Source organism: Carettochelys insculpta, chromosome 3 (genome assembly GCF_033958435.1).
Source record: "Carettochelys insculpta isolate YL-2023 chromosome 3, ASM3395843v1, whole genome shotgun sequence".
Classification (NCBI taxonomy): Eukaryota; Metazoa; Chordata; order Testudines; family Carettochelyidae; genus Carettochelys; species Carettochelys insculpta.
In genome coordinates, this window is record NC_134139.1 from 135,037,168 (window position 1) to 135,056,080 (window position 18,913).

An 18,913-nucleotide genomic window follows, 5' to 3' on the forward strand; every position below is an offset into this window, starting at 1 on the left:
TGGCTAGTGCTAGGTACATCAGAAGGAATGAACGGAACAGGCAATCATCAAGGGAACCATCTCCTGTTGCCTTCTCCCAGTTTCCAGCAAAGGAAACTAGGGACAATCGGAGCTTGCCACGGCTGGGGATATTATGGACCTAAATATTCACACTATAACTGCCAAGCAAGCTGAGAGGGGAATCCTGAATCACTGCTCATTTCCTTCTCCCACTATTGCATAGGCAGGGTTTGAACACCCACTAAAAGGACAGGTCTATACTAGGAGAAAAAAATCAATTTTAAGATATTCATCTCCAGCTATGAGTCGATATTTCTTAAATCGATTTTTTTTTGCTGCTCTCACCACATCAGGAGGTTGGTGGGAGGAAACTCTCATCAACTTCACTCACTCCCTGCAGTTGCGAGAAGTCCTGGGGTCAGCAGTGCACTAAATTGAACCCCAGAAGATTGACCACCAGCACATCGGTTATCCACTAAGTATAAGTCTGTGTTCCAGTAATTGCTGCTTATTTCCTGTCTGAAAGGGGTTAGAGAGGAGATGGTATACGCCAATCTTTTTGTTGTGGGCTTGCTATGACTGAGCGTTTATATGCCTGACCAAATACCTGCACTGAATGGGCAAGGAAAAGGAATGCTAAACCTTCTCCCATCTCTCGGTCCATCTCTGACTGAGGTGTGCGTATATCTCTGGAAACTGCCAGATGATGGGGGGAACGAGGAACCTAATAACTCCCTAACCTGTGTTTACTACACCTGGGGATGTGCACAACATTTTGATCAATCAGTGTCTATCAATGTCTAAATAACTCCAGTATTGAATTATTATTAATAACCTCAATGTATGTCTTCCCCCTTCTGCATTTCTCCACCAAAAATGTTATGCTTATAAGAAGCACGCACGTTCTTTTTAGGGGAAAAGACAATGTGCCATATTTATTGAGACCATAATACAGAAATCACCATATGGGTGTACACACACTTCCGCCAGCGATGTTATAGTTACCAACAGAGGCTCAGATCAACCTATTGGCAGTTAGATTGGAGGTGAGGAGGAAGCCATGTTCTGGCTGTGTGATTTTGATGCTCCCAGGCTGTTGGTAGGATGAATCCAAAGTACCACACAAAACACCCCATAGGAATCCCTTCTCATGTGAGCTTATGGATTTTGCTGTATCATGTTGTCACCAGTTACTTTGGAACAAAATTGCTCACTTTTTGTTGTTTAACATAAGTCTGCTGACAGTTCTTCTACATGTTTCCCCTCCCTGGTTTTGATGGGATTAGTTATCTTCATGCTTTGGGAGTGCTTGATTCTAACTGCAGGGACATCAATCTGCTCTCATCATGACAGGAGCATTTACGTAACCTGGCGCTTCTGAGATGCTGGCTCATTCCTTTTGGTACATCTGAGTCTAGGAACAACTTTCAAACTTACCTAATTAACACACACATTCTTCACTCATACCAAAACACCATCACTACAAAGTACAGAACGATTTGTAATTACAAGTCAGAGTTCTGCTACACCTGTCACTTACATCAGCTAACCCTATACCAGCCTTTCCCAAGGTGTGGTCCGCAGCCCAGTACTGGTCCTTGGGGGGAAAAAAAATACTGTTTCTTTAGAAAATATACAGATTATCTCTGTGTACTATTATTATTGTGAATAAATAATAAACAATGAAAATTTATTCCTTTTTTCCTTTTTTATATGAGTTTATATTTTTGGGATGCAAAAAACGGTACTGAAAAGAAAAAGGGGTCCCAACTATATAAGGTTTGGGAAACCCTGCCCTATACCATACGGTGGCGATAATCAGTCACCAGAACTCTATTTGTATGTTCCTGCCTTGACATTGCTATCAGACACAGGCAGCTTGTCTGATGCATCTTTAGCAGTGAAACAAGGCTGTTCCTTTCTGGTAGTCAGGGTGGCTTGCAGTGTACACTGAGGCACATTACATTGCATAAGACTTATTGTTATATTCTTACACAAATACTAGAATACTGCATTTTAGCTACCTGGCTACTGATGAAGAGCAGCATTCCTAGTACAGACCCCAGAGGAAACCACTATTTATATCTTTCCATTGTGAAACTGCCCACTTATTCATAGTTTTTTGTTTTTTTTTTCCCCTATGTTTTAACCGATCACTGATCCAAGAGAAGACCTTCTCTGTTGTTTTGCAGCTGCTTACTTTGCTGAAAGGTCTTTGAGGGACCGCATCAGAGGCTTTCTAAAATTCATCCTGGTCCATATATTTCTTGAAAATTAAAAATTCTAATAGATTAGTGTGACATGAGCCCCTTTAGAAAAGCCTTATTGACTATTTCCCAGAAAATCATATTCATCTATATGTTTGATAATTCTCTTCTTTAATACAGTTTCAACCAGTTTGCCTGGTACTGAAGCTAGGCTACTGGTCTATAGTTGTTCGGATAGTCTCTGAAGACTTTTTTTAAAAATTGGTATCACATTATTCTGCAGTCATCTGGTAGAGAAGATGATTTAAGCAGTAAGTTACATACCACGGTTAGTAGTCTGTGATTTCATGCATGAGTACTTTCAGCACTCTTGGATGCATATCATCTGGTCCTGGTGACTAATTCCTTGATTAATTTATCTATCTGTTCCAAAACTCCTTTAATGGCACCTCCAGTCTGGGACAGTTCCTCATCTTTATCATGTACAGGCAGCTCTTACTGAGAGGAATTTGCAAGTGAAGAAACCTTTACTGCAATGTAATGACTGCAAGAATTGCACCAGCAGAGTTGCTTTATAATGGCAACCATTGTATTGTCAACCAGAATAATATCAAACTTTCACGAAACCGAGAAAACATCAGGGATGAATTGGAATGGGAAAACTTCCCTCAAATAAATTTTCTCCTTGTAAACCAACATATTTCTTTTAGAACTGGGTTTGTTGACCCAAATACAGTGAATAGAAATTGTCTTTGTGTTCATAGAAACAAACCGCCGTATTAAGGAGCTCTGTTGCTTTGTTTTGTTTTAGGACAAATTGTGTATGCTCACCACTTCATGAACCTAACAGGAGAAAATTTAACCAATATCAGCTTATTTGAAGCACATTGTGAAAATCTCTTCTGTGATCTGATAAGCCTATCAATCAACAAATGTACAAAGGTATTTTATTTCTTTGTATGCAGAAAGCATCTGAAGTCTCCAATCATAACCAGGGCTGCTTTGTGCTAGGTGCTGTACTGATGCTTAGGAAAACGTAATTCTTTGTTTCTGTTTTAAGATTTTGCCTCTGTTTTAATAGACCCATTTTTTTTAGGAGTGATATTTGTTAGAAACTCATACTGTGTTATACTTATTCATGACCATCTGGCAACAGAATGGGAGAGTAATTTTGAAATGCATTGTGTACCAAGCTGAAGCTTTTATAGCAAACAAGGTGTAGATGCTGAAAATATCTCTTTAAACTACCTCAAAAGGAACAAAATGAGTGACTAAAATCTTAGCAGTTAGCTAACTGAGTACTTACTTGCAGTGTCATATTATATTTATACCACACCTTTTTTCCACAATCTAATCTTTCTGTTACAGCTCCTTTACATTTGTTCAGGGAAACTTTAGGTAGACAGACAAGAACTAGCTGAGTTGAAACTAGCATGCTAAAAATAGTAGGACGGCCAAAGTAGAATGAGCAGCAGTTTGCACTTATCACTTGAGTACAAACCAGCCTGGACCTCTTGCATGTGTATTTGGGCAGCTAGACTGAGCTTTTTTTTTTTTTTTTTTTCATAGTAGTGAGCCTACTGGACATAATTATTCAGTCCGGGGGGTTGAGGTGGATGCTGTTTTGGGCACCTTTTCTAGCCCCCTCCCTATGTGGGGTCAGCAGAGTGGAGCCTAAATAGGGCTGCTCAGTCCTGGATGCATCAGCCAGACCATTCTACCACCTCAGTCCTCGAAACTGAATGACTGACGCATACATCCACTGCCTACATGCTGGTCCGTGACTAAAAGCTTCCAGACGTTACAATCTTGTTCCCATTGCCATTTGCCAGTCACCATAGGGCTTAAGTTTAGGCGAATAGTATGCAGAGGAAGATGCCTGTGTGTGATTTCTTTTAATGTGGGGGGGGACTGTTGTACTGCAGCCACCACACGGTTCTTGATGAATAGAAGGCTCAGGTCCAATAACATGGGATCGATGACAACCCTTCACCTCATTGATGGAAAGCTTCTGGATGGCATGAAGATCGTCTGTAGAATGAATGGGAAGTTTTTCAATATCGGGAGACTGAAGGCTAAAGCAAGACTGCCACGGTCTTGATCATGGAGCTCCAGTACGCTGATGACAGCATGGTTGCTGCTCTTGCTCCTGCAGCTCTTCAGACCATCTTAAGTGCCTTTGTGGAAGCATACAAGACTCTCGGCCTCACACTGAACATCAAGAAGATTAAGGTGCTCCACTAGCCCTCGTCAACAGGACAATTTCACATACCTTCTATTGAAGTCAAAGGAGAACTGCTGGAAAATGTGGAGCATTTCCCATACCTTGGAAGTCATTGTTCCGCTAAAGCTGACATTGATGTGGAAAGCCAGTATTGTCTGAGCCCTGCAAGCTCTGCTTTCACTCGCCTGAGACAACATACGAGCGTCATTTGAAGGCACGTGAAAAATGTCGTCAATGCTGCCTCAGGAGAATCCTACATATCTCTTGGGAGGATAGGCACATTGGAAGAGTTGAATATGACCAGCATTGAAGCATTTATCGTTCATCAATAACTTTGTTGGGCTGGTCACATAGTTCAGATGCCTGATCAGTGCCTCCCAAAACAGATTCTGTTTTTTGAGTTGGAGGAAGATCAGGAGTGTTGGAGGCCAGAGGAAGCAATGTAAGAACATGCTGAAGGCACACAGGGAAAAAGTGCAATGTCAGTGTTGAAGCTTGGAAGATTCTTGCCCAAGACCACCCCCAGTGGAAAACAGTAATCTGTGAAGGAGTGGCGCAATTTGAGAGTTCCTGCTGTAGTGCAGAGGAGGAGAGGCAGAGAAGAAGAAAAGAACATCAAAAACTGCCCCTTGCCCTTCTGACAGCTACCAACACCTGCCCCTTCTGTGGTAAGTTATGCAGCTCCAGAATCAGACTGAGCAGCCATCAACGGAGTCTCAGATAGGAGGGTGGCATGGAGAAGTCCTACTCATTATTGAGTAACTGCCAAGAAGACTGAGCTATCACCTGTGCAACCTTGGCCACACTGCTACTTTTACCACAAGTTGAGCAGAGCTAATATTTTTTCTGAGTACTCAAGCAGCATGCTCCTAGGTGTAGCTTAGATGTGCCCTTTGAATAAATATTTTTTCTTTACATTGGTGCATTGCCTTTTCTTCACAGGCTCCTATCACCAGTAGTTCTAAACTAGGCAGCCTAACTGGTCTGTATACCAGCCAGTAGAGTTCTCTCACATTTTTCATGGATGTGTTTTCACTGTGGATCTCACATTAGGTGCGCACATACCTCCTGCATGCAAAATTGGAGTCCTTTGAATTTAGGCCACACACAAACCCTGTTTTACCTTGTATTTCCATATGAAGGCATAAATGGTGGTGGGCATAAGCCCTCATCCTAGTATGAAGAAAGCTACCAAATGCCTCTGGGCCTGTTCCAGGCTAGTGAGACAACCTGCAAGGCTTGCTTATCCTGGAGGAAGAGGAACATAAAAGAGGGGAAGATGCCCCGCAGGAAAAGGCAGTGAATAGGAAGAAGGTTGCTCTCCTCACGGGTTGTTGGAAACAAAATAAACCCACTTGGAGAACACTGTTGGGAAAACCCACTGCTCCTGAAGCCACCCTGACCGATGGTAAAACAACATGCTCCAGCAAGAAGAGTTGATGGCAAACCCTGAAAAGGGGCAATAGACTGTGTTGGATTGAGGCCTTAGAATTGATTCTCTCTGTGGTGCCTGTGAGAATGATACTTCTTCAAGCTCGATCTTGCCTCTCTTGCAGAAGGGAGGGAGGAGCAAGAGCTAAACTCCAGCCTGCAGGCAGGATCCTCCAGAGAGCTCCCTGTCCCTTACCAACTGCAGCCAACTGGGAGAGAAGAGGGGTAAATGGAGGAAGGAATAAGCTTTTCACCCAAAGAGGTCCAGTTTCTTAGAGTTATTCTCTTTCAAAATGCCCTCTGTAGAGCTTGTTTTTTTTTTTCCTGCACCAGAAATACACTTGGACAAACTTGGGCAAAGAACTGTTCAAATCCCTTTTGTGACATTTGGTACCTCTTTTCAGTCCTTAAGATGAATGAGGAAAATGTTCGCAGGATCCACCAGTATCTCTTCACAAGCTCTAGCATGCCCTCGTTGAGAAGGAGGGCATCCCTGGCTAAGATTGAAGAACTTTGTGTTGCACGCTGCACAGTTCTGTTTTACAGCCACAGGCAGTAAGAGTTCACAGCTTTCCCACCTGTGAGGGGCTCCCTCTGCCTTCCCCCCAACCCCAGTTCCATGTCAACTCACTATAGATTAGCATTATAAATGATCAGTCTCTGTTTACAAAATGTAATTTTCTCACTTGGGAGACAATGGCCCCTTTCCTGCCAGAGCTCCTGCTAGGTAATAGGGAGGCACTCAGAGAGCTCATCAGAGAGGGCCAGGTCATCACAAAGACTCCCTTATCAGCAACCATGGATGTGCTGGATGTGCTTGCCAGGTCTATGGCCATTACTGTCACTGGAAGAGTGACTTTCTGGCTCCCCTAAGGAGCTGTGATGCATCCTAGTGGACCTGCCCTTTGAAAGGATGAAGGCCTTCTGCTGTGAAACCAATGAAATGCTCCAGTCCCTGAAAGATACTAGCGCCATGCTACAATCACCAGGGATCCACAACCCAGCTCCCTAATTTAAACTGTACAAATATATGCCTTAAGAGATAGTTCTCTCTTACTCTCAGAGTGCACAGCAGGACGACCATTGACTAAACAGGCCCCATAACTTCAGAAGACTTTTAGGGGCTCAGTTCCTTTATTGGTAACTTGGCTGGGTTTTTAATCAAAGATTGATATAATCCACAAAGGTTAGTACATTAAAATTCTGGGCTGCAGGTTGGCAGTAATGATATTTATATGTTAAATTATGAGCTCACTTTTTCTCAAATTTGTTCTTGTTTACTACAGATAGTAAGAGGAGCCGTAAAAAGGCTGTGGAATTTACTAAGTTTTGTGTACAACATTTCAGATATTAGCAGACCATAGAGAGGCATTGGACCATAGACATTTGAACTCATACCTAGCACACAATTGATATTTGTCAGGCCTCAGTAGAACATATTTCATGCTTCTAACAGATTCTGCATGTGCAAAGGGGTAATATAGGAGGGTTTCCTGGACACGGCTGTGAGAGCCAAACGTGGGCAAATTGCTTAAAATATGGCTACTTACAGCCCAAGACTGGTGTCCTTCACTATACATTCTTCCCCCACCTTATGAGGGTAATTCGTTCCTGAAAAACTCCTCTTAGGGCGAATTCTCGTAAGTTGAAAATGTAAGTAGCATTAATTTCAATGGGAAAAAATTTTGTGTGTTCCTGAGCCCCAAAATGTACACCCATTTATGCTAAAACAACACCAAATCCCATAAAATCCAGTGCGAGGGGGTAGGCAGAGCAGAGCAGGGCATGGGGAGGCAGCCCGGCCTGAGTGCAGCTTAGGTTAAGTGGGGAGTGGGCACTGCTAGGGGCTGGCTGCATGGGGAGCTAGGCAGGCACAGGGGGCCCCTGGCTGGTGAGGGGCAATGCCTCTCTCGTGCGGGGCTGTGCGGTGGAGAGGTCCCCCCCGGCAGCAGCCGAAGTGGCAGCAGCAGGCGAGCTAGGCATTAAATGGGAGGGAGCACCACAGATAGCAAGCGGCACCCAAGGCACAGCTACACAGGGCGGGTGGCGGCCCCCTAGCTGCCCGGGGTGGGGGTGAGCAGCAGCAGCTGGACTGGGATGGGCTGCGTGCCCAGCATCCACATCTTGCAGAATGGCGTGAAGTACTGCTGGGACTTGGATGAGTCTACCTCCCTGCACCAGACTGCCGCCCCCTCGCAGGGCACCGCCACCCCCCTGCCCGGCCTCTTCATCAAGACCAACACAGCTGACTCCATCCCCTCGGTGCTTGCCTACCCGAGTCGCCAGCCTACAAATCGGTCCTGGTAAATGTGAAGAAATGCCTCGTAAACTGTAGTAGGGGTATTAAATGAAACTCCTTGTGAAGTTGAATTCATGTAACTCGAATGGGATATCTCGGGGAATGACTGTAAAGCAAACCAAACCATTCAACAAAGAGTACCTCTGCTGCCTCACTGGCTAGCCAGAAGTCAAAGAAGCTTCCCCTGTGCCCCAATCAGTATCGCTCCTTACACGGTTGAAAGGTAATGTAAACCAATCTCATCAAATCCACACAGGTCTTACCTGTTCTAACGGACCAGCCACACCCCCAGGTCACTATATACTTAGATCTTACCCAAAACAGTACACTGTGCCAGTCCTTTAGAATCTAAAGGTTTATTAATAAAATGAAAAAAAGAATAGGGTGATACTAAGATTGTTGTAAGTTGTCAAATTACATACATCAGTCATAAAATTATTGATGCAGGGTACAGCAGATGAAATAGGCTGCTTTCTTAAATGTCTCTGGAGTGCATCCTTTGTCAGGATGGGTCAGCAATTCTTCCTGGCTCAGCTAGTAAGAACATAAGAATGACCATTACTGGTTCAGTCCAAAGGTCCATCTAGCTCAGCATTCCATCTGTGGCCAGTGCCAGGTGCCCCGGGGGTTGGGGGAATACCAAAGACAATGATCAAGCAACTTGTCTCCTGCCATCCCCTTCCAGCCTCTGACAATCAGAGGACATGGACACCACTCCTACTCCCTGGCGAATAGCCTTTTATGGACCTAACCTCCATGAATTTATCTAGCTCTTCTTTGAACTCTCTTGTAGTCCTAGCCTTCACGGCCTCCTCTGGCGAGGAGTTCCACAGATTGACTGTGCGCTTATGTGAAAAAGAACTTTCTTTTATTAGTTTTAAACCTTTTACCCATTAATTTCATTTGGTGTTCTCTAGTTCTAGTTCCCTATGAAAACAAGCAAATAATTTTTCTTTATTCATCCTCTCCATGCCACTCAATTTTATATACCTCTATCATATTCCCCCCTCAATCTCCTCTTTTCTAAACTGAAAAGTCCCAGTCTCTTTGATCTCTCCTCACGTGGGACCCATTCCAAATCCCTAATCATTCCAGTTGCCCTTTTCATCACCCACAAAGGCCGGTGAAGGTTTGAGAATCTCCCTAACATCCTCAGCCATGAAGGATATTAGAGTTGCTTCTGAAGGTATGAGCTCCCTCAGGATGGAAGATTGAAAACTTGCAGACTGGACATTGGAGACTGCAGACAAAATGGATGATCCTCAGAGTCCCTTTTATACCCTTACCCATTTGGAGGGAACTTAATTGTTCCTCCCTGCCTGGGAGCGTGTTCTCAATGAAGAATCATATGATCAGGTCACCTGTCCATGTCCTTTTTTGGGGTATTCTGCCATTGGCAGACTTCCATACAACACGTCCACAGCTTAATTCCTGAGATATGGGTTAGAGTTAAGTAATGGTTTACCTGGGTAGGAATTTTTTCACGGTAGGTTGCCATGCCTCCCATTGTGACCTTCCAGAACTTGACATTTCTAATACAAGCACAGAGCCAATCTTATAACTTCATATACAAAAATGATACACACATATATGCAGCATAAGCAGATTCAGTGAATCACTAGCTTTCATTAGGTACCTCCCTTGGCAGAAGATTTCGTGTAAACTTAGAACAGTGGTTACAATAATGGTTACTATGTTCATTTTAATGTAATAGATAGTCACTTTCCACAGTAAAATTTAGCATTAGTGCAAGGTATTCAGGGGGCACAGTTCCTGGTTATACAAATTAAGTACAAATCATTTGGAAATATATGGTATGGGCTAACAAAGCAGCTAGCCGCCTCCTTCTGCAGCACACATCTGGCTCCCTATTATGGCAGCAGATTTGATAGGAATATTGGGTGCCATACTGTAATCAACCTAGTGCCTATTCTGACCTGCAGAAGCTGCCTTTCTACTTCCCATTGTTCTTGGATTATCATTACTGCAGACAAATGAGTAATAGACATCATCGCCTGCGGCTACCTCCATCCATTTGCATGTCTTATCCATACACATATCCTTCTCTGTGTGTCTTTTGTGACTCTCTTCACTGTAAAGTGGTGCAAAGAGAAGCGCCCTGGTGGTTCTTTTTCTCAGCCACAGAAGATTTGCCTTAGGGATACCAGAGAAGAGGCTCCTATTCCTGATATTTCATTTTTCTGCAGAAGAAAAGGATGTCTTTGTATTATCCTGTAGAAACTAAACAAAAACATACCTTTTCTGAGATGCAGAATGACAATGCCTGCTTCCATTATTCCACTTCTGTAGGCTCGAGATTAGTTCATGATCCTTGTGTTACAGGACTGGTATTTCCACGTTGCTGTCCACCTAGCCATAGGGAGCCTAATCCTTACCAGTGTAAGGTATCATCATTTGTACTCTCTACAACACTGAGAGCCTTTTAAAAATATTTAATAGTGTGGCAACAAACCTAAGGAGATTAAATATGACTATCGTCATATCTGGATGACTGGTTAATAAGTTGCAGACCCTAACAAGATGGAGCAGGAGAGAATACCTTAATATACCTTAGATGTCTCCAGAGCCTTATTTAGTGTAGCCACAGCCTGGCATTCAAAAGATATGTCCATTTCATCCTAAAGCATAATCAGGTAGATTAAACAATATAGTTCAACATGTTATCAGTCGGCTGTTGTACCTATCCCCTACTTCTGGAGTGTGTCGCTATTAGACATCTGCAAAGTGGCAATGTGGAGCAACCTGCTGAATTTTGTCAAACTTTATGCCTGTGGACTTAGCAGCAAGACTGATACCAAATTTGAGAGAGAAGTTCTGCAATCACTGTTTGATAGATGTGGCTGGAACTCCTCATTCCCCCTAATCAGACACACACTGCTTGCCAGTCACCTATTGAGGAATCCACAGGGGCACATAGTTGAAGAAATAATGTCAATTTACACTCACTTCATAAATATGATTTTTGAGATGCTTTAGTCAGTTTGGCCCCCACAGCCTGTCCTTCATCCCCATTTTTGGAGTCCTCAACAAATACAGACTTTGAACTGCTAACATATTAAGTGTGGCAAGTATCAGAGAGGTAGCCATGTTAGTCTGTAGCTTCGAGAACAGCAAGAAGTCTTGTGGCACCTTATAGACTAACAGATAATTTGGAGCATAAGCTTTCGTGGGCAAAGACCTGCTTCATCAGGTCTTTTTCATCATCTGATGAAGTGGGTCTTTGCCCATGAAAGCTTATGCTCCAAAATATCTGTTAGTCTATAAGGTGCCACAAGACTTCGTACTAAGTGTGGGTTGCAGCTGCTCTGCCCTTTATCATTCCACGTGGTAGCATGAGGCAGTACCATCCCCAAAAGACCCTATTGTTCTAATTGCAATCTGGTGCATGGAAGGTGCATGTGATAACGTGGAAGAATCACAGTTACTATAGGGTATTGACTATAGTATAGTTCTTTTCAAATGGAGCAAACTAATGTAGCATATCATAGAAAGCACCACAACATCTCAACTTAATTGGGAATGATGTGCAAGATTTATGTCTGTGAGAAATAAATGAGTGGTATTTTGTGACACTGTGTGACTGCAATTCCATATAGTTGTAGCACAGTTAAAGATGATTGATTAACAAGAAAAGCTTGTGGCTGTATGAAACACATTTGGTTCAGAACAGACGTTAAGATTTTTGCTAGATGTACTAAGTTCTTTTAAGTTTTAAATACTTCATCCACTCTTGCTTTCGCAAGTTACAGAGGAAAACTCTGGTGATCATGAGTACGCTTTGTAAATTAACCATAAGTATACTTTGTCAAGGGTTCAAATTCAGAAGTGATATAAGCAGTATGAATGTAGCTTCCATGCTGATAGGACAGTTGAGCTTGGAGGTAGCAAAATAACAAACCAACCAGAGGACATAGAAAGTGTGAAATGAAAAGAGCCTATGTGTGAAGGAGAGGAGTTTTCTCCTACAGGTTCTTCTTTTCTCCTGTTTGCTTTTCCTGCTATATGTCCCACCCCTTTCTGTCCTTGCTATAGGTAATAAAAACTGATTTATGTTAACTTACCAAGGTCTATGCCACTATTTTTGATAGCTCTGAATTTGGTCAATGAATGTACAGAGCACTGGTAGAGAGTAAGCAAGGTTGTATTTATATGCTATAATTAGTCTAAGCCAAATTGTAGATCATTCCCCCTCCAGGGGATATGGAGGAATGTCTAGGGGTGTTGGTGGGTTGGGGCGGCCCCTGGGGACAGGGAGGGAGTACAACTCAGCCCCTCCTGTCCCCAGCACTGCATCAGTCTTGCTCCTAGCCTTGTTCCTGTCTCCCGGTCCCCTTCTTGCCCCCATAAAGATTCATCCTTGGCTCTGGGGGAAGGAAGTGGTGTGGAGGTGGGTGTGACAAGGATAAGGAGGGATGCTGTGAGAGGTTTGGGTTACAGAGACCCTTGAGACTATCCCCGATGTGCTGATCATATCACAGAACTTGCTTACCTGCCCTCTGGGCACTCTTCCACCTTGTCCTGCTGTGTCAGATGCTCTGGTCTTTCTTAGCTAAGGTACAGACTTGAAGTAACAGCCCCACAGCAGAGTAACACGTACACATAGAAGCTCAGTTGTGGAAGGGCTCAGTTACAGGGACCTGATAACACCCATTAGCAGAGTTCCAAAAAAGACCAAAATTCCAGACAAGTCTCTTTACACTGTATACATTTTTTGCACAGAGCAAGCTCATAAAAGTGAGATAGGAGCTGTTGTTTCTTCCCCCGCCTCCAACCCTACCCCGGTAACAGTTATTTACAGTGGGTTTAATAATAAACTAAAGTCATTTTATTAAGTATAAAAAGTGGGATTTAAGTGATTTGTAAGTGAAAATAGATCAAAATAAGTTACTAAGCAAAAATAAATCAAAACGCACTGAGCGTAATGTGCTGATAACATTTTTACAGGTAATAATTGTGACCCTATATCTCATGGGGTACATACTGTATTTTGCTTAATATGCATATTCGTGTTAGGCATATTCATTATTCAAAAACATATTTCCATCAAAATTTGGGGGCATAGTGTCACAGGTGCAACCCTGAAAAGTTTGGCGACCACTTGTCTAAGCATTCGTGAGCTTGTGTTTGGAAAAAATTGTAGAGTGGAGTTTATTAAACATCACTCTAGAAGCGAATTTTGCTAAATAAAAAGCAGTGATCAGATAAGCCACATGACTCAAAATGTGCTTGCTGGAGCTTTTTAAAATAATGTCTTGCTGAAGGACTATGAAAAGGCTGTTACGTGAAATATTGTATGGACAGCGCCGAGCTTTAGCATTCTCACATGAACAAAAAATATCCTTATAGGAACAAATGCTATTCTATTAGCAATACACATAACCATTAAGGGATTTGTCATGTTAAAAAAATAATTAAATCATTTGGAAGCTTTTTTCCTTATTGCCAGAAATAGCATATGAATGTAATCAATCTTTCTCTTAATCACTAGTAGACAATGAATCAATATTTACTGCTATTTCTTTTCATTATTACTTAGAAAATCCCTTTCACTTATTAAATATTTTTGAAAAAGCATTTGAAACTGGTTCAATAAAAGCTTAACAGTAATGTTACCTATACTGTATGTTGTGAGTAAACGACTCATTTGCTGGGTGCATGATATATTTTAGATGTTAATGGAATGGTACATTGGGCTTCACAAGAATCTTTTGTAATTGTGTGTAAATTCAGGTTGATCCAACAAAGAGAAGAGAGTGGAAATATTAGTAAGTAAAAGGCAAATTCCAAAACCCTGCTATTATGTGAGTGAGTGGACTTCATATTTTCTTCACCAGGTTAGACCATCGGAGGCTCTTACTAGTCATCACTACCCCTGTGCCTGTGTTAAGGAGCTATGGGTTCTTCTGATTCAGCTGCTGGACCACAGAAATAAAGGCTCTCAAACAGAGGTAAGTGGGAACGCTGCTGCTCACATAGCAAGAGGAGGGTATCGGACAGTGGATATCCAAAACTTTCAATACTGATCAATCAGTTACCAAATTAAGAATCAGATTGTATCATGAATGCCCTAGTTCATATTCAGCGTGATACAGAGTTGCCCTGTCACTTCAGAAGGTTTAGTAGAGATCATGCTCCCTGACATGCAAGACACAATGTGACAGCTATACACCTTTACTCTCCCTCTAGATAGTTTTTTGTGTCCTGGCTCAATGCTTATCACTTGTAGTTGTGGCCCAGGGTAACTGGGTAGGGAGCAATTCCCTGTTTTCAGGAAAGCAAGGCAATCAAGGCTGTACTTTGCATTGAAGTGGAGGGGTATCATAAGAGAAGAGAAGTAGTCCTCGCCTGATTGGCTTCCCGTGCACACAGGCACACCATTGGGAAGGTTTGCATGCCAAAGCCCAGCTATAATAGTTTCCTGAGTATTTATTAGAACACATTTCAGAAAGGCTCCTGTGAAAGCTTCCAATCTTCATAAAGTCAAAAGCACTGTTCTTTCAGATGGGTTTGTAAATGCCAATTGGGTATATGTAATCAAACAGCTTCATGGTAGTGTTTTCAGACTTTTTAATGTGAGCAGACATAGAAAAGTGTCTTTAAAAAAATGTTAATTATGTGAACTACGGTAGCATGTAAAAGTCCAAGTCAGGATCAGCAGCCTGTTGTGCTGTGTTTGCAACTGGTGAGCAAAACAAAGTCTATGCCTTGAAGATCTTGTAATCTAATAGAGAAGACAGACCAAAGGCAGTTAAACAGAGGAATGTTGTTCCCAGTTTTAGAAATGGCACAGATATGCATGAATCAAATAAATATGTTTAATGTTTACAGAAGATACTGAGCTTGCAGGGTTTGCAAACACTTTGGAGGACAGAATTGGAATTCAAAAGAACCTTGACAAATTGGAGAATTGGTAGGAGCTCAGCAAGCTGAAATTCAGTAAAGACAAGTGCAAAGTACTTCTCTTAGAAAGAAAAAAATTAAATGCACCAGTACAAAAGGAAGAGTGACGGGCTAGGTTGCAGTACAGCTGGAAAGGCTGTGAAGACAATGGATCACAAACTGAGTGTGAGTTATCAATTTGTTGTAGTTGCAAAGGAGGCTAGTATCATTCTGGGATTTATTAAGAGGAGTGTCATGTGTAAGGCAAGGAAAGGTAGTTGCTTCACTTTACTCAACACTGGTGAGACCTCAGCTGTAATTCTGTTCTCAGGTGTGGGTGCCACACTTTAGAAACAATGTGTACATACTGGGAAAAGTCCTGAGAAGACTAATGAATATGATAAAAGGTTTGGACAGGGCACATTTATTCTTGAGAGAAGAAGATGGAGGGGAGGGACCTGTTAAGTCTTCAAATAACAAACAGGGCAATGATCAATTATTCTGCATGTCCGCTAAAGCTATGTCTCCACGGCGCTCTGCCCAGCGCCTCTGCTGGCAGAGCTATGCAAAGTGAGCTTCTCAGGGTTGAAGTGGCTTCCTATTTGCATAATCCTGAAGCTCATTACCATAGCCACATGAGAGTTCGGTGCCAGTAGAAGCAGGTACTGGCACTGCAGAGGTTGTGTGGACATGCCTCTGCCAGCCAAACCCTCCTCTGTTGCCAGTCTCTTATGCCTCAAGAATCATTCAAGCATCATTCAAACTGCAAAATGCATCATTCACTGCAAAACCATCTGTCCCTTCTTTCTTTGAGATGTTTTGGCTTTTCTGATTTGGCTTTTCTTGCTGGTCTGTTTTCTGTCTCTTTCTTCCCTCACTGCTAGGTGTGTATTTTCTCAAATTTGGCTTAGGTGGTCGGTAGCATTAGCTGGTCTTTTTGTTAATCCACTGGCAGCATGGCTTTGAGCAAGCTCCCAGCTGCATGGAGGAGGAGGGTTGAGCTGAGCTCCTGCCTTGCGTGCCAATGAAAATCAGCTCGCATGCCACTCTTGGCACCTGGGCTGTGCTGACCCCTTCTCTAACATAAGACCACATTGCATGTAAAAATGTCAGGCTAGCTCCTTAATTTATAGAAATAAATTAATATGTAGGCCTTATCCTATTTTACTGGATCTCTCCCTAGGTAATTATTCCATATAATTGTCTATCTGCTACAAGAGCTGCTGGCAAACTGTTAATCTATTTTGAGAGCTAGGTTGTATCTAAAGGTTCCTGTTTGTTTTTATATATATTGTGCTCTAAGAGTGTTTTTAAAACGAATATTTTCATAAACTGCATTTCACTGTGATGGTTTAAGTAGTTTTGTTAGACAGGTCAATTACATTCCACACCAGTGCAAGGTGATTTTGTTTTCTTCATTCTTTTGTTGATGGTAGAATACACCATCTTCTAGTCCCCCAGCTCAAAGTGGTTTTGAGCTTGCCTGTAAAAATTCTAGGAGCATATTCTCCTTTCGTGATCAATGGTCATCCTTTCACAGTCCTTGATTTCATTTTGCCTTCTGAAAAATAAAATCATCAAATGGCTCCAGGTTTTCTCTGGTGCTATGTAACTTTGTTATATAATATCTCTTTTTAATGATTGTTGCATTGTTTGTTTGTTACCTTTAATACCAAAAAGATAGTAAGTAAACACGATAGGATTCATGGGATTCCCTTTAACATAGACTTGTGCTGTCATTTAATCTACTGTACAGAGTCATGTAACATAGCTTGTTTGGCTTTCTCTGTTCTCTGCAGGCTTTTTGGAGCTGGATAAATAAGCTTCTGAAGAAGGTCTCTGAAAGACCCAGTACTGCAGAAGGAGTGTCTGCTTTTGAGCCAGCGCAGTGCAAAGATCCATTAAGTTTTAGCTGGTGGATTATTACTCATTTGGCATCACTGTACCAATTTGACCGTAATGGAAACGTGGAGGAAAAGGTAGGTTTGTTTTCTAAATATTTTAACATTTATTTGGACTTGTAATATCATGCAGGTATTTGATGGTAGAGTAGTGACCAGCATTTCCCTCTAATTTCTCATGTCTATGTGCAGAATGAGTTTTGTTATCTGCACCAATATGGAAATGAGGTGCACTTCCAGATTAGTACACATAAGAAAATTCATTCTGCAGTTGGATGATCTGTCGTGGGGGTGAAACTGAGGGGTTCAGAGTATGGGAGGGAGCTCAGGATTGGGGAAGGAATGAGAGGTTCTGTCTAGGGATGCAGGTTCTGGGTTAGGACTGGGGATGAGGGGTTTTGGGTACAGGATATCTTGGGAGAGAAAGCTCCCACCAGTCCACTCTAAGCACAGCAACTTTGGGCCCAGTGAGAGGTGCCTCTGCTGGTCATCGCAGCTCCAGTGAGGCTGTGTTGGGCTAGGGGAGGGGGCGTGTCTCTCCCACTGCAGCAGATCTTTGCTGTGGGGACACAGCACCTTTCCTGTGGCCGCGGCAGCTGCCTGCTGGGGTCAGAGTACCACGGTTTTTTCACAGCTGCGGCAGCTCTGTGCCAGAGTCAGGGTTCTTCTCTGGCTGTGGCAGCTCCCTGCTGGCCCTGCCATAGCCGGCGGAGAGGCATTCTCCTACAGCTCCAGCAGAGAGCTTCCCTGAAAGGTGAGAGGTGCCTCTTCATTGGCCATGGCAGTCTTGAGACCCTGTGCAGGGCTTATTAGGTGCAGCTTCAAGGAAATTTAGGTAGTGACTGAAAAATGGTTCTCTCTTTTCTTACAACAGCTTTTCGTGTCTGCATTACAAAGTTCCTTTAAAGGTTCATTATTTTAAGTTGTGCTGTTGACAGACATTTCCATGAACCCTCCGCATATGGAGCTAAAAACAGATTCAGTCAGTAACCCAAATAAGGACACTAGGGCTGGATCTACACTAGAGATTTTTGTCGGCAGACGGGTCCTCCTGTTGACATAACTTATGTTGACATAAGGTAATGCACATTGGAAAAAATAACCCAAATTACACGTACAACATGATGGGGTCAAATTTAGCTACGACGGATCAGGAAAGGGATCTTGGAGTTATAGTGGATAGTTCTCTGAAGACATCCACGCAGTGTGCAGCGGCAGTTAATAAAGCAAATAGGATGTTAGGAATTATTGAAAAAGGGATAGATAATAAGACAAAAGATATCATACTTCCCCTATATAAAACTATGGTACGCCCACATCTTGAGTACTGTGTGCAGATGTGGTCTCCTCACCTCAAAAAAGATATATTGGCATTAGAAAAGGTTCAGAAAAGGGCGACTAAGATGATTAGGGGTTTGGAACGGGTCCCATATGGGGAGAGGCTAGAGAGACTGGGACTTTTCAGTCTGGAAAAGAGGCGATTGAGGGGCGATATGATAGAGGTATATAAAATCATGAATGGTGTGGAGAAAGTGAATATAGAAAAATTATTTACCTTTTCCCATAATACAAGAACTAGGGGCCACCAAATGAAATTGATGGGTAGTAGGTTCAAAACTAATAACAGGAAATTTTTCTTCACACAGCGCACAGTCAACCTGTGGAACTCCTTGCCCGAGGAGGCTGTGAAGGCCAGGACTCTGTTAGGGTTTAAAAAAGAGCTCGATAAATTTTTGCAGGTTAGGTCCATAAATGGCTGTTAGCCAGGGGTAAAGTATGGTGCCCTAGCCTTCAGTACAAGGGCAGGAGATGGATGGCAGGAGATAAATCACTTGATCATTGTCTTCTGTTCTCCTTCTCTGGGGCACCTGGCATTGGCCACTGTTGGCAGACGGGATACCGGGCTGGATGGACCTTTGGTCTGATCCAGTATGGCCATTCTTATGTTCTT

At 42.7% G+C, this 18,913-nt stretch overlaps 1 protein-coding gene across 1 annotated transcript in view; it reads left to right on the forward strand.

Annotated features, from left to right (window-relative positions):
• MMS22L (MMS22 like, DNA repair protein) overlaps nt 1-18,913 on the forward strand; it is a 133,612-nt gene that overhangs the window by 20,226 nt on the left and 94,473 nt on the right. Inside the window, exons 8-10 of the mRNA XM_074990856.1 lie at nt 3,019-3,149; nt 14,017-14,130; nt 16,861-17,044. Of these exons, the coding sequence (XP_074846957.1) occupies nt 3,019-3,149; nt 14,017-14,130; nt 16,861-17,044 (429 nt within the window). The remainder of the gene's footprint in view (nt 1-3,018; nt 3,150-14,016; nt 14,131-16,860; nt 17,045-18,913) is intronic.